This window comes from Tauraco erythrolophus, chromosome 8, assembly GCF_009769465.1.
Source record: "Tauraco erythrolophus isolate bTauEry1 chromosome 8, bTauEry1.pri, whole genome shotgun sequence".
NCBI classification, from domain to species: Eukaryota; Metazoa; Chordata; class Aves; order Musophagiformes; family Musophagidae; genus Tauraco; species Tauraco erythrolophus.
Genome location: NC_141472.1, coordinates 42,626,063 through 42,642,584, shown reverse-complemented (window position 1 = coordinate 42,642,584; position 16,522 = coordinate 42,626,063). Strand labels below are relative to the sequence as shown.

Below are 16,522 nucleotides of genomic sequence, written 5' to 3'. Positions count from 1 at the left end.
CAGTACAGATTTACCAGAGCATTTTAGTTTGTTTAAAAAGTTTTAAGTGATAAGTCATTAAAATAAGACCCTCTCAGCAGCAGCTTGCAAAGCATTCTAACAAGGCACTCCTCACTTAAATTACTAATTTTCACAGTTAAATTGCCAGCTAACGACTCCTACTAAAAATGGGAAAAAAAAAAGACTGTGGGTCTTCTAAAAGCAAGACTGAAATATAAGAAAACTGGGTGATGAGTGAAAAAGCAGATGAGTAAGTTACTTTGGTCTTACTTCTCGTCTATTTGGTGGTGTGATAGTAGCTGGAGTTTGACATCCCTCCCCCTCGGATGGCATGGACAGCTGTTGGAGAAGACGCTGGGTAATGACCAGGGCGGATGGGCTTGGCTGCAGAGTAAAAGTAGAAAAACCAAAGAAGACATTTAGGTTTCACACAAGGTCTTCTACCTCATCTTCTCCTCTAGCGCAAGCCTCATTGTTTCCAAGCAAGGAGCTGTGCTTGGCAGAGCGGTCTGTGATCCAGCTCTGCGCAACGCAGCATTCCCCTACCTTGGCCAATAATAAATAGATCCATTTTCTGTTTGTGACAGAGCCATTTAACCATCCCATGCGTGCCTCATCTCTGCAAAGATTATGGACTGTCACCACAACAGAGGGAGGTCATGACCCACTCAGTGGTCAGTAATGTAATTTCTATGTCCAATTTGACCGTATCATTCCAGAAGATTCTGAGACAAAGCTGTCAATGGCTTTCTAAAAGAGGTAGCATGCAAGAGGAAACGTTGTGTGCTGCCTAATTCTTGCTCAGGTTTGAAGACATCAATATTAGCATCGCCATCCAAAACATTATCCTTCCATTTTAGCGATTCCAACAAATAATGGCAAAAATTGCCCCATCTTAAACACCATCTGATCGTACGCACGCATTCAGATTGCATCACGCAGATCCATCAAGCACTTCAGTTATACAGGAAGATTTTTGACTCTACACGGCCCAAATTAAATCACAAAGACGAGTAATCAGGGAAAAAGAGAGGAAGGGACAGGCCTAGAAAGGCAAGGAAAGAATGAAAGCAGGAGGAGGGTATGTGGGGGAGGAGGAAGAAAGTGAGAGCCTAATTTAAAGGGACAAGTTTTCAGGTCACTAGAGGGGCACACAAGACCCATTATGCCATTTATTTACCCAGTTAAATAGCAGAGGCGCTTTAAACTTTACGCGGGGCACATTCTATTAAAAAGTGAAGCCTTTGAAGATTCGTGTGCAGCAGAGAAGCAGACCCCGTGGTTTGCCCTGGACTGCTGCTTTCAAAGCTCTCTCTATTTCAACATGAGCAAACAGACCAACCATGAAGTATGTGAGCAACCACCAAGCCTTTAGCTCCGTGTCCTTACCGATTTGAGCAGAGTGTGCTCTCCGTGCCATGTTCTTGGCTCTCACGGCCTCCTTAATGCGATCTACCTCCTGCTGGTAGCGTTTGCGGTCTCGCATGGCGTTCTCCTTGGCCTCCTTCAGTGCGCTCTCCAGGGCCTTGACTCTCTCTGCCGTAGCTCTAAGTCGTTTTTCCAGCTTAGGAAGCTCGCAACGAAGATCTGCATTATCACGTACCAACTGCGAGAAAAGAAATTCCAAAAATGAGGAAGTTTATTCCATTCCACAAAATTTCACAGATCTGATCCTGAAGGGTGAGGGTTCCAGGACAAAGTGGCTACCACAGGGCACCCTACTACATCTGCTTTTCTAGACTTCAAGAGCAACTGTGGCAGAAACTCTAAATTTCTTCAGAAGGCAGAAATGTCTGACATTTCACAAATACTTGATCACCTCACTATTTCAAAACTAACTATGACTTACGGACAACACTGGGTATCATCAAAAATTCATCATCTCCAGTGGTTATGGCATGCTTCCCTACTTGTTCCCTACTCACACATAAGGGAAAACTGTAAAGTTCAATGCCTCAAACATCACTAAGGCATCACTTATGGCCTGTAGCTATAAATGTGATGATTATATGCAACTCTGAATTCATGCACTTCCTCAATTAAATACGAACCTCAGCAAAGTCTATCGATTATCAGCATAACATCTAACTTCACATAAAACAATAGCCAAGACAGAGAATTGATTTTTTTTTTTTTCAAAAATACAAAACTGACGCAAACAGTTAGAAAATCCAGTACAATTTCTACTGAACAGATTATGTCACTAGTAGAAGTCAATAGAAAACTGTTTCAAAGGAGTGATTCTTCCTTTTCTGGAGTGAAGGAAAGAAAGTGGTTCAACTACCACATTACTAATACAGTAAAGCAACAGCACTTACTAAAATTCACACATTGTTTGACAATGAAAATGTTTTACACCTGCTAGTCCAGGCTGAGTGCCAGAAGAAAAACACAAACAAAGCTAAAAAAAATTGTCACAATGTGTTTTTTTTCTGCAAGTGTTGAACCCTTGTTCTACGAAATAGTTATGATATGAAACAAGAGCAGGATGATATCACATTCAGGTTAAGTCCAATGTCATTTTTCCCTTTAAGTTTCTTTGGAGATGTGGACGCCTAGTTGGTTTTGAGTAAATACATGCTAATGAGAGCTATAAAAATCTGTATCTGAAAATCCAGCAGCTGCATGAATTGAGTGCAAAAAAAGGCAAAACAGTAAAAGGAAAAACGCTCTTAGCATGTCCCCATTTCCACATTTAGAAACTAGGTCTTTAAACCATCTGTTCTCTGGGAATCTCAGAATACTGAACCTTAGAGGACACTTGTCACAGTCCGGCACTGCTTGGCTTTTTGGCACTTCCACAGGAATAAATAAAACAAAGCTCGGAGAGCGCCGTGTCTCACTAAGAACAGGTTCAGAAAACTGCCCTGGAGAAGGTTATGTCAGTGTTCAAAACTGAAATCAAAAGCATCTTTACTACTTTGTGCTCTGCACCTGAACAGTGAGACACAGTTCAGAAACACGGACATCTGACAAGAAGGTGGAAGCACACTTCTTGTCAGAAAAGATCCAGTTTTATCTAACGAGGTGCTACTTTGATACGTACACACATCATTGACACATACATGCTTCCAGTAAGCAGAGGGTAAGGCTCTTTCCTTGATGTATACCCAAAACATTCGCCCACCACATGCCCTCCAGCTCCCATTTGCATGGTGGGTACCGAGGGTGAAGGGCTCTCAGTAGCCCTGTCTCTCTGAACAGCAGAATCTCAAAGGAAATGGGAACACCATGAAAAAGGGAGGAGAGAGAGATGAGCATGCCCAGAAATGGCCAACCTCAGCATCTCGGGGAGGTACCAGCCCTTCAGCTGCACACAAAACCTCTATTTCTTTCTTACTCTGCTGGTTGACTCCACTCAAGTCATCTCCAAGGGTGTCTCTAAGCAGCTTTAGACCAGGAGTCAAAACTGGAGATCCAGAATCCATCTAGAAACCAGGTATCAGCACACCAACTTTTTATTCTGGTTTTCATGCATTACACCAATACGGTGACAATTAGTCTTGCCAAAACTGCTAGAGTCTATTCTCACAGAAAAAACAATTGTTTATTTAACATATTCATAAGAAGTATGGGCAGGGGGAAGAGCAGCCCTAACACCAACTCCTAATGCCAAGAATTTTAGTTGAGAACTATAGGTACCATTTCCTCAAACAGTATATGTTACCTTCAATAATATCCTTTTAAACATAAAAAACGTAATTTTTTTTTGGAAGGAAGGAAGGTGAAAAGGAAGGCAGGAAGGTGAAAAGGAAGGCAGGAAGGTGAAAAGGAAGGCAGGAAGGTGAAAAGGAAGGCAGGAAGGTGAAAAGGAAGGCAGGAAGGTGAAAAGGAAGGCAGGAAGGTGAAAAGGAAGGCAGGAAGGTGAAAAGGAAGGCAGGAAGGTGAAAAGGAAGGCAGGAAGGTGAAAAGGAAGGCAGGAAGGTGAAAAGGAAGGCAGTGGAGCCCCTACCTGTTTGTGAACCTTCGTAAGCTGTTCCAGGTTGTTCTCAAGAAAGGAAATTTTCTGTTTCTGCGCAGCACTTCCACCTCCGTCGTCGCTGTCAAGTTCAACGCTCTGCACAGAGAGTTGCAGCATTCAGCAAAGCCAGGCAGAAACTCAAGCGGAAGCTCAGGGCTTTTGTCAATTTAAGCTTCTCAAAGGCAGAAAAGTCTTCCAGAGCCCCACATTAAAGAGAATTTATTTTACCTGTTCATTTGATATTTAAGAGCCACATTCCCTCATTACACAAAAACCAAACTATTCTTACTGAACAATTATGGGGGATCCTGAATAGGAAAATCATAGATTTTAGTGGGGAAACCCTCTTTTCCTTCTTTTTTTTCCACTCCTGGGAGACATTTTTATGTAATATGGGTTTTCAATCTTAAAAAAAAAAAGTATAAAAAAATCTTCCCTAAAACTACTCTAAGGGACTGAAAAGCGTTGCGAAGTCTTTCACTATTTTTGCAGCTCTGACTCTTCTTCAACAGTTAAAAATACATTAATTTCTGCCAAACAATAATTTTGCAAGGAAAAGGCTAACTAGTCACAAGCCCATAGAAAGAACGGGACACAGCATTCAGTGTAGCATAAATTAGTGCAAGTTCAATAATATTGAACAATTTCTGGTATCCCATTCATACCATCTTTGAGAATTTTGTAACTGAACTCAATTGGATCAGTTCATTTCGCTTAACCACCAAGATGTGTCCTTAACAAATCAGGACCAAATAAAAGCTAATAAATATCAGAATGGTTTTAATCTTATTACTCACTGTTATTGAAAAAGACAATGTCCCATTTTGTAACAACTTTCAGCAAATCCCAATCCCGCAAAAAAGATAAGACTTTGGTTTAAAAGAGTACAGTCTTACTTTTTTAACGCGGGTGGTGAGATCCTGCACAAACAGTTTGCGTAGGTTGTGAAGAGTCTGAAGTTCTCTTGCCTGCAATCCAAATAGTAGAAAAAAAAGCACAAACCAGTAAGAGATAGCAGATATTCTGGTGTAAAAATTCTCCTCCGATTTGAGTCAATAATATGACTTTATTGTGATTGACTTACAGAGATGCACCTGCCTGTAGGTACGTGCAGCTCACAAAAGGCAGTGCCCACCTTGCTCCCCACTGAAGAGCTCCTGCACCTCCCAAGGTGTCCACCCCACCAAAGCTACTTCAGAAAATACTTTGACTCTGTCTTAGGTCGTGGGGAAACAACGGCAGAAAGCTGAAGTCTCACGAGCTGGCCAGGGTTACACACGTCGAGCAACGTGAAAGAGCTCAGGACCCACTCTCTAGCACTGTCCCACTCTGGATGCTTACTCACAGGCACTTAAGATGTTTAAATGCTTTGTAACTTTTGGCAAAAATCCAGGCTTTCCAAGCATTTTTTTTTTTTTTTTTTCCATATGCATCAACTTCTCTGGCTCAGTGAAATACTCACCCTACTCCAGATTGGAGGTGTGACACAAAAGTGGTGACCCTGCACCTACTCCCAGAAGGATGGAAGCACTAATCCATTCGCAGGAAGGGAAATTATCACATACAGGAATTTAAGGGAATCGTTCAATAAGCTCCACCATGACTACAAGCTTTTGAACTTGAATTTTTCATCTTTATCTCACAGAAGAAAAAGGCATAACTGGCTAGAAACAAAAAAGGAGACGCTTCCTTCATAGACTACTAGAAACCATACACTACAAGCACAGCTCATTTATGTAGGAGTGACGTGGTACCCAGAGGCACCATGTGCTGTTCTGTCAAGCACAGCTGCAGAGCAGACACCTCCCCAAGGGCTCCCATCTGAGGTGCTGCCCCAGCAGACCTCCACCCCACAACTCCCTCCCAGGAGCGTCCTTCTTCTGCTTCCTCACCAGCCCAGTGCTAGGAAGGAGAATGAGTCAAAGAAAAGGCAGCAGCCATGGTCCTACCAAAACTGGTTTTTATCCCTCCCTTCTCCAGGTGATCATCCAAAGGACACACAGTGCCTGTGGAGCCTGATGTCTGCCCATACCAACGGGCAGGGAGGAACCACTGTTTGGCCTTTGATGGCTCATGTTTTCCTCTAATTTGCTACGCTTGATTTTTAATTCCTGTGGCAGCAATTATTAAAACTCTAACGAAGTGAACAAAATTTAAATGTAAGATAGGTCAAAGATGTTTATTCAAAAATTTTAAAAATACCACCTGGGTTTCTGCAAGCTGATGGTACGGTACTGTCTAACTCTGATTTCCAGCTGCCTTACTCATTTGGTGTACAGGGCAAATCAAGTTTACGTGCAAGCTCTGTAAGTATCTGACGAGTACAGTTCAGATCAGAACGGTTGGTTACATCTGTTCCTCACGTGAGTTTATTTTAACAAGGCTTATGTCTGGGGAGCCATCAGGAGCCAAAGCTGAGAGGACCCAAATAGTTCAGCTTCAGTAATGAACTCCAACTGATCCTGAGGCCACTATAAGCTCAGTTTTTAAAGCATGACACAGAAAATAAAAAATCACTATATGATGCTCCTAAACCAGCTATGGTTTTCACCAACTTCTGAGATCTTTGACAAAGTTTGCATATTTTAGAGACAAGTAAAAACATAGCTTCCAACAAAACTGTGCAGCAACAGCTTCAAGCCTGAGGTCATCCACCACGGATTGCATTTTTAACATTGCATGCACAATATCATATTTCTTCATGAGCTGTTACGCTGGTCAAGTTAGAGGCAGGTACGTGTCACCTGACTGTAGCTACACTGCTCAGTACATTGGTTATTTCAGGTGATTTAAAGGAATAAGGACAGTGCCAGTATAATAAATAAGAATAAATAAGTGCCAGAATAAATAGAGTGCCAGTAGACTCAACAGTGACAGCTTATTCCCAGGAGGCAACAATAATAGCATTTCATCTTAAATTTTAAAATTCAATTTCATGATTTGGCAAAATGCACAAATGTAGCCTATTATGATATAAATTGGTCATTTTCTTGGATGCAAATACAAATGTTTTGGTAAAACATCAGTGATGAAGACCTATGGGAAAAAAGCTCAGTAAAGTGTAATTAAGACATACCACTGTTTCCTCCAGCCCTTTAAGATCTTCTCTTGCTTGTTCCCTTTTATCATTAAGCAGTCTAGAAAGATCACAAGATTAAACACAAATGAAAAATGCTGAAGTCTGTAAGACAGAAGAGAATCAATCAACATTCAGTTTGAGTAGAACACCTGCAGATGTGAGCAAATTGTACATCTCTTTGCATCTGTAATTATGCTTTTGACTGTCCCAAATACGCAGCTTTCTTGCAGGGGATGGCTGAGCCACCATCTCCATTTTTTGTGTCCATACATGAAATTTTATCTCTCATTTCCAGGGAAGGCTTTTACTCAGACATCTGATAAAAGGAAAAAGGGAAAAGGGAAAAGGGAAAAGGGAAAAGGAAAAAGGAAAAAGGGAAAAGGGAAAAGGGAAAAGGGAAAAGGGAAAAGGGAAAAGGGAAAAGGGAAAAGGGAAAAGGGAAAAGGGAAAAGGGAAAAGGGAAATGGGAAATGGGAAAAGGGAAATGGGAAAAGGGAAAAGGGAAAAGGGAAAAGGGAAAAGGGAAAAGGGAAAAGGGAAAAGGGAAAAGGAAAGGAAAAAGGAAAAAGGAAAAAGGAAAAAGGAAAAAGGAAAAAGGAAAAAGGAAAAAGGAAAAAGGAAAAAGGAAAAAGGAAAAAGGAAAAAGGAAAAAGGAAAAAGGAAAAAGGAAAAAGGAAAAAGGAACACCACCCAAACCCCCAACTTTTTTCTTGTTTGTTTTTGCTGTGCATTAAGGAATGAGGGATTTAACACTTGCTATGGTATTTCAAAAAATCAGAGCTCTAAAAAAAAAATCTTTTTTGGCAAGTATCAAATCCACTCTTAAAAAACCTCTGATACAAAAATCAGAGTAACTGGGAATAATTTATCAGTACCTCATGTTGGCTTTGTTACCAAAATGATATTTGCAGCGTGAATATTTCAACACAAATGCTTCTCACTAGGACATTTCCTGTGGACACATTAAAAGACACTATACTCGAGGACACCGGATGAGAAAACTGTTGACTTACATGAGCTTCTCCAGTTTCATTTCTCTTTCCTGGTCCTCAATTTTTAATTTATCATAATCAGCACTCAGTTTCTCTTGTTCCAGTTGCAGCTTCTGATTCATGCTGGAATGTGAAAGAAAAAGTCAGTATAGCTCAGTCCTGAACCCAATAAACAAGTGTGGGTAAATCTCCATAAATCAAATGGGGCTAGAAAGGGAAAGTAAAGCTGTAACTCTCTACTGAAAAATTCTGAAAGAAATTAAGCATAAAGAATCTGAAGATTAATGCTTAACAATATTGGAGAACTAAATTCAGTGGCTTGCTTCCTTCATCTTAAAGGACACGAACTGTTCTTGTAATCTTTCTGTCCTGCTTCCTCGTGTTTCTCATCTCCCTATTATTAGTCTTTGGTCACACAATAGGTATTATGAAAGAATAAATACTATGAAAGAAAATCAGGATTGCCTAGATTTTACAAGGACTGACAAAAAGAAGAATACAGGAGCAGAGAACTCAGTTTTCCAAGTGCTGGAGTATCTGGCTAATGGAGTTACATTGCTGTGTCCGGAAGAAATATTAAGGATGTGAAAATGGGACATATTTGAGTGACTCAGACTCACAGAAAGTCTGTGGCAGGACTAGTCCCTCAAAATCTTTGTCTTTTAAAATCTGTTCTCCTCCAAGCTTCTCTTACCTACTGACCTGCAGGTGTAACTTTATTCTTTCTTTTTCCTTTCTATAATTTTATGGACTTGTTAAAGCTCCATAAAAAGAACTAGGCACTATAATCCACCGTGCAAAATAATTAGAGAGTTGGCTGTTGCATGTAAGGACAATACTTTCTGAAAGATACCAAAATATATAGACATCATTAAAACTAGCAAAATCAACCCCAAAACATCCCTACAGTGCCACAGAACAGGACAGGAACAGAGAAAGTGATGGAGCGAGTGAACCTACTCTCTGATTTCATCAATTATTTTCTGCTTCTCTTCAATTTCATCCCTCAGCCTGGACAGCTGCTTCTGGTGGGCTTCCCTGTGACTCTCCATCTGCTGCTCCAGTGCCTTCTGCAGAGGGCAAAAATCAGAGCCACACATGAAACAGAAATCAAGCTTCCTTTTAACGTGTCAGCTAAATCAAACTATCTTTCTGGATTTGAGCGAAGCTTATCAGATCAGGTTAATTCAGGAATCTGAATCTTTCTGTGATTACAAAACCGTGCACCTACTCAACTAAGCGTTTCACTCAGTTTTTAGCAACAGACGTACACTGTTCTACTCATTCTCTTGCAAAAACTACTGCCTGTCAAACTGGTCTTTGCACACCAAGTGCCAAGAATGACACTGTTCTTACCAGTCCTCTATTATTTCACGTTTATTCATCCCCCCTGCCCCTAAAAAAAAAGTGTACAGCTAAACCTGTGACAGAAGTAAAACCTGAAACACTCTCCCTCTCTGAGAATTTTTTATCCACAGCCCTGTTATTTAAATTCTAGGATTAGATATATCTCAAGTAGTAAGAAAAACTCAATGCGTCTCTTTGGATTGCTAATAACAGATTTGCTTTTTTTTTTCTTCCAACTGTAAGGAATAACTGTACAACTGTTTTAATAACTTTAACTTTTTATAACAGAGGTAAAACTTCTGAAGCTGACAATCCTCTGCCACTATCCTTGTAAAATTTGCAGTTTGCAACCCCATCAGAAGCACAACTCACGCATCATCGCCTAACACTTCTTTGCATTCCAAAGGAAGAAGAAAATACCAGAAAAGAAGTTTATATTTCATTATTATTTCTAGGAGATAGAATTCTTGCCAAATTATTTGGGAAAGTAGCCTCTTTTTTAATAATTTTTTTTTTAGTACCAAAATTATATTAAGCCCAGTAGCCTGATTCACTACTCAGCAAACTGACTTTCAGCAGAGTTCCACTGGCAAAAAATTAGAGTAACATAGAGATGAATCAATATCATTTTTCAATCATATATAACAGAACTGTTCTGCACTATGGACACAACGTACTGGGTCTTATATTTTGGTTCTCCGTTTGTGTGATCTGAGGAACTCTGGCATCTCCGATTCAGCACACACAGTCCACTGAACCTCTCTGGTCTTTGAAGCTGGCTCAGCTTACAAACTGGTCTCAGAAGACTGCGCTCACCTCAGATGTTCAGACTGTAACTTACTTTTTTCCATCATCTGGTCAACAACCCCAATCCTAGCAAGTTCTCTAATGTCACACTGCGAAGGCAGCTCAATTACATGGGGTCAGGTTTTCTAACAGAGGCTGGCAGTTCTGACAGAGGCTGGAAGCGTGTTCTAAAAGCACACAACGTGTACAGGAAGACAAAATTACACCCTAATTATCAGCTTAATGAACGAGCTCACTGAGAAATGCCCTCTAAAATTGCAGCACGCCATACTACCTTCATCTCCTCTGCGTCCTGAAGCCGGGTCAGATGCTCCTTCTCCTTATCCTTGAAACTGACTTCGTGCATTTTTTCTGTTTAAAGTTGGAGAGAGTTGAGAATTAACTGCACAGTTCAAGGACATGCTACATCCAGCCATGTTAAAAAAAAACAGTTCCTCTGTTTGCAGGGAGCAGCGGGATCAGGGGACAGAAACAGCCCAGGTTTGCAGCACCCAAGCTGTGACCACACTGCCCAAACCCCTTTTCCATTACTAAGAGGCCACATTGTTTTCAGCCCACCCAGCACCTTTCCAACCTTCCCTTGTCTCCTTATAATCCTACTTATCCCAACTCTCCTCCCCTTTCACTTTCTGCTGGAAAATGGTGGTCTTCAGAACCAGATCATTTATGAGTGGTGTAGGAAGATGAGGAGATGGAACAAAAATTCTATTACAAAAAATGCAGGAGATATCAAAAAAAAAAAAAAATGTTGTAACCACCTGCTGCTCCCAGAGTGAGAAAAGATCCCTTGTGCAGAAATCCAGAATAATGTTATGGCTTCTGGGTCACATTGTAATTATACATAAAACAGGAGCTTCTGCTTTTCATATATGTTTTCCACTTTAAATTAAAAGGGAAAAAAACAGCAATTCTTAAAATGAAGTCAGCTGGATCCTATATAGGAGCTAGAAAAGACACACCTTTTACTCGATTCTAAGGGAAGCAACTTCCTTTTGAACGAGGCAGGGCATTTGCCAGAGGGACAAGTGAAATCAGACAAATATCCAAGAATTTTACAGAATATTTAGCAAGATTGATTGGTGCTGTTTGGCTAAAGCATTTGTGTGTGGTTTTTTTTTTTATTTCCCACATCATGAAAGCACAAGGTGAAGCTTGTCATAAAGTTTTTGGTTCTTTTGAAAAATTAAGTTTCTCTGTATTTTGTGAAACAACTAGGCTGAAAGGCTTAATTCTGGTTTTATCTGAAGTGTAATGTACTACAAGGAAGTGCAATGTGTTAAATATTCTGCATCACAATTTTATGTCTTCACTGCAAATTACTAAGCAGACAATAAAATGCTGCAGGACTACTCTACGTACGACACTTCACTCAATACAGAATTTTCTAGCTGGTAAAAGAAATGACGACCACAAGACCCAATGTTGTACCTTGAGCACGTAACTTGGCAAGCTCTTCATTGAGAGAGTCCTGTGACTCTTCCAGCTGCCTTCTCTTCTGCTCCATATTTTGCATGTAGTCTGTAAGGGACTTGATCTTCGCTTCGTGCTTTAAAGACATAGGGAATAGCAATGAGATGTGAGAACCACAGCTTGTTACCTAGGAATTCAGGTACTGTCCTACATAAAGGAGGAAAACCAGAAAGTTCTCCACGTCCAGAGCTGATGACTAGGAGAAAACACAGCAAAAGATCTGAGAAGGAGCTAACGGACCAAAACAAACTGCATTTTTAAAGGTCACACTTACTACCCCAAGACATATACTGAACAGCACAGATGGTAATCCCCAAACATCACTGGAAGCTCATGACTTGATGTTACACAAACAGCAGCAGCTTTCTAAAACCAGTTGAACATCAGGCTTCTGAGGTGGCTTCCTGGATGCTTCAACCTGCAGAAGCTCAGATCAACTTTCCCCAGCCATCCTGATTATTTCTTTCTTGCTAACATCCTTTTGAACTAGAAGGGCTATGTTTAAACAAAAAATAGCAAAAATGTAGTGAAAACATCAAGAATTGAATTAAAATTTTCTAATTTGGGCATAAAATTAAGATACTGTCAGGGAATTATTAATAAGTCCACTGAAGCACTTGTGGTTCACTGTTCTTAAAGCTCAGCTCAGCAGAGAGGGGTTGAGACCTCTGGGTTGGTGCTACTGTAAAGACCAGACTTGGAGAGGAAGAATCCTTAGCAGGAACTAAAATAGTTTAGACCCTCCTGGCACCAAGGTGTCCAGGAAGGGAAGGACACATGCTCGAGTCCTTCAATAGACTTCCAAACCTGAGAAGAAATTTAGCCAGCTCTCCGCTTGGCTCCAAACGTTCCGGCACCAAAACAGAGACTCGTGGTATGGCACAGAGCGGTGAGGCACCGTTTTATGGATCAGCTTCACACCGTGACTGTGCAGCCCCGTGACACAGCATGGCCATCACTGGTAACAGGCCACCAGCTTTGGTCTGAGCTTGCAAGGCCTCAGGACTGAGGCTTGCCAGGCTTGTTCTCTCCGAGCTCTTCTTGATCTGCCTGTAGCTTTTTTAACTTTACTTGGTGGCTTTATAGATCAGGTATGTTTGCCCATTAACAAGATTTTGAGCATAATAACATCCAGCTTCTTCCCAGTTTTAAACACAGACGGGCCTCAATATGCACCTAGCTGCAGTTTCCAAAATGCCAAGGCAAGGTGATCACCAGTTTAAGAGTTATTTCTGCTTGGTTTCTTCATCACATGAACATACAGTACAAATGTAGGAGGAAAAAAGATTCAGCCTTGCAGTCTCACCTTTTATATTACCACTTTCCACAAGATTAAGTCTCTCAAATCCTAAACCTCCACTGTTGTCTGTAAATAGGTACTGAGCACAACAATTAGGTCATGCTTGTGACAAGCTCTGAGCATTGAAGCTCTCTGTGATTCCACTGTGACTACAGTCGAAGAGGACAAACACCAACCCCACAGAGGCACCGGGCTGCCGTCCGCTCGCTCCTCCATCGGGTCAGCGTAAGCCAACACGACGGCTGAAAGAGACTGTCCCACCACCACCTGCCAGGACCGTTATTCCCAGCTCTGTGTTGCTGCTCCTCCCCTGCCACAGGAGCATGCACACCGCTGCGTTGTGAGTCAAGCCTTAATCTGCTTTACACCAACGTAAGTTCCCAAGGAAGGGGAGCAGCACAGGTTGGCAGGATGACCGACTTCAGTGGCCAAGCCAACCCAGAGTCTACTTTAAGACAGGATGAAAAGTACAGTTTTTACTTAACATTTTGGGTCAACTAATACCCTCAGGACTGCAACCTCCCTGTAATACTAAGAAGCAAGCCTTGCAGCTACAGCTTTATTAAGCAGAACTTAATAAAGACTTTCTGCTGCTGGACAATCTTATAGCAGTCTTCCAGTACCTAAAGGGCCTACAAAAAAGCTGGAGAGGGGCTTTTTGCAAGGGCATGTAATGATAGGACAATGGGCAACAGATTTAAACCGAAAGACGGGAGATTTAGATTAGAGATAAGGAAGAAATTTTTTACAATGAGGGTGGTGAATCATTGAATAGAATCATAGAATGGTTTGGGTTGAAAGAGACCTTCAAGACCATCTAGTTCCAACCCCCCTGCCATGGGCAGGGACACCTTCCACTAGATTAGGTTGCTCAAAGCCTCATTCAACCTGGCCTTGAACACTTCCAGGGATGGGGCAGCCACAACTTCTCTGGGCAACAAGAAGTTGTGAAGAAGTGAAGCACTGGAAGAGGTTGTCCAGAGAAGCTGTGGCTGCCCCATCCCTGGCAGTGTTCAAGGCCACGTTGGATGAGGTTTTGAGCAGCATGATCTAGTGGAAGGTGTCCCTGCCTATAGCAGGGGGGTTGGAACTAGATGCTCTTTAAGGTCCCTTTGAGCCCAAACCATTCTGTGATTCTATGACAAGAGGCTATCCTTGCTCCAAGTTTTCTTGGACTAGCTGGTAGCAAATGAAATACAGTAAATTATATCATCTTGTTCCCTTCACATGTCCACTTCGAAGCAGTTGAGCATGTCAAAGCAGTTAGCCCTCTCTCCTGCAGCAGGCTGCAGCCAGCATTGCTGCTTCCATGCACTGTGAAGCCCCCCTACCACCTGGGTTTCTAACTTCTATGGTAACGTTTTCCATAACATATTAGTTTATATATTGCTGCCTCGTCATCTTGGTAGCACACTAACAGACCAGACATGGGGCTCTCTGAATGTCTTACTAGTGAACGATACAATCACCGCTTCCTTTCTCAGGTTGCTTTTAAAGTGAAGGTATGAGATGCAAATCCATGCTGAGGAAATCACTCCAAGAAGGATTTTCAGTATTATGCCACAAACAACATTTTGAGACCTACAGCAGGACAAGATCTTGCCACAGAATATGCTGGAAAACACTGAAGGGGACGAAAGGGAGAAGAGAGAGAAAAACCAACAAAATAGACAAAAGAAACACCACTCTGCTCCCTGGATTCTCATTTCTTGCTCCTAGCACACACGTTTCACGAGGAAGGAGGCTGAGAAAGCCATCACACCTCGCTGCAAAGGGACAAGGAAGGAACAAACGTACTTGTGAAATGAGGAGCTGGCAAGCTGCAAGCTCCCTCTCGCTGGCGTTCATCTTCCTGTTGGAGTCTATCTGGGCGCTCTCCAACTGCTTGCTGCGGTTCACCAGAGACTTCACCTCCGACTTCATCTTGCTGATGTAAAGCCGTGCCATGGTGAACTCCTCCTCAATCACCCCGTTCACATCTGCTAACTAAACAAACAGAAAATTGTAATCTTTAAGGTGTGGTTCTCCCAGGTAAGTCAATGCAAAGCAGTATTCCTCCTGCGAAACGCTTGTCTAGAGCTAGGAAGCCTCTGTGAAAGCACAGCAGCACTCAAGGAGCACCCATAGGCCTTCAGGTCACCTTTAAACATGTTATACCACTCTGTGTCTTACAATCTCCACTGATAAGCCTCAAAAGTGAGAAACGAAGGCTTGCACTCATAGTGGGCTTCATCAGTTTAGTGGTTCAACACCTGAAGTAATCAAGCCTGTCATCGTGGAAAGAGCATATTTTGAAGAAACCTTCTCATGTCACCAGCACAGGAAATTTTCCTTCTTTCAAGCAGCTGAAAGCTGAGGAACATTTCCAAAGTACTCCTTAAAGAAATCTGCTCTCAAACGGTTCTTCCATAAGGAGCTGAGAGACAGACATGGGTCTGGAAATCTCACCTGGCAAGAGGAAAGTAACCGCTCTCACCTCTAAATGTTAGCATCATTCTATTCATACATCATTTCCATCCCTGGTTCAACATGATGCCTTTTCTTTTCTTTCTCTTCATGATTTTTCTCTCTCATGTCTTTCTCTTCATGATTTTTCTTCAACTACTTAATTCACTTAACCCACTGACGAGCTGTGAAGATTCTCCTTGAGTGAGCATATGGCCAGCAACTTCATTTGCTTTTCACCGTTTTCCCAGCACCGCCAAGGGGACGCTACCACATGCCGTAGCTTCTCCCAACAACCTAAAACCCACAACTGCTTCCAAAAAATTACACACGCTTTGAGAACATGCTAATTGCCAACAAATTTGAAATTATTCTTCTAAAAGCTTCTCAATCTGGCCTTATTTACACTGACAGCTGTCCTGCAAAATGCTGACATCTTAGTTACTATAAAAATTTGTATCAAACGGACTCCGCCTCCATTATCGAAGATTTCCTCCTATTACAACGGCCACCAGAGGCTGCTGTAACATCTAGCAAAGTCTGGTCTTTTCTGGCATCTGCATAACATCAGACATCAGGGATCGTGTCCTCTGCAGTGAGAGCAGGCTGGAGCATCTGCTGATCGAAGAGGGCTTTAGCAGAATATCAGCAACTCTCAGAGTCTCCAACTGCACATACTCACTTTTAGCTTTGACTTCTGAAAAAGCCCAGGAAAGATCATTGCTCAAAAACTGAGAAGTAAATGAAAAGCAAGAAAATGGAGTGCATTGCAACTAAGAAGATGAAGGGTATTGCAAGAAGGGCTACAAAGCTGGTGAAGAGTCTGGAGCACAAGTCTTATGAGGGGCAGCTGAGGGCACTGGGGTTGTTCAGCCTGGAGAAAAGGAGGCTGAGGGGAGACCTTATTGCTCTCTACAACTACCTGAAAGGAGGTTGTAGGGAGGTGGGGGCTGGTTTCTTCTCTCAAGTAACAAGTGATAGGACAAGAGGAAACAGCCTCAAGTTGTTCCAGAGGAGATTTAGATTGGATATTAGGAAAAATTGCTTCACTGAAAGGGTCATCAAGCATTGGAACAGGCTGCCTAGGGAAGTCACTATCCCTGGCAGTAAAAAGATGTGTA

General features: G+C 41.9%; 1 protein-coding gene across 5 annotated transcripts in view; it reads right to left on the bottom strand.

Moving 5' to 3' along the window:
* Positions 1-277: 277 nt before the first annotated feature.
* KIF5C (kinesin family member 5C) overlaps positions 278-16,522 on the bottom strand; it is a 78,042-nt gene continuing 61,797 nt past the window's right edge. For 2 of the 5 annotated variants that reach the window (XM_086615370.1, XM_086615374.1), the window contains 10 exons: positions 14,754-14,938; positions 11,615-11,732; positions 10,461-10,537; positions 8,993-9,102; positions 8,054-8,155; positions 7,038-7,098; positions 4,858-4,929; positions 3,953-4,057; positions 1,390-1,606; positions 278-384 (listed from right to left, as the gene is read on the bottom strand). In XM_086615370.1, coding sequence (XP_086471496.1) covers positions 278-384; positions 1,390-1,606; positions 3,953-4,057; positions 4,858-4,929; positions 7,038-7,098; positions 8,054-8,155; positions 8,993-9,102; positions 10,461-10,537; positions 11,615-11,732; positions 14,754-14,938 — 1,154 coding nt within the window. Of the gene's footprint in view, positions 385-1,389; positions 1,607-3,952; positions 4,058-4,857; positions 4,930-7,037; positions 7,099-8,053; positions 8,156-8,992; positions 9,103-10,457; positions 10,538-11,614; positions 11,733-14,753; positions 14,943-16,522 lie in introns of all 5 variants that reach the window. The other 3 variants (XM_086615373.1, XM_086615372.1, XM_086615369.1) reach the window with 3 other exon arrangements.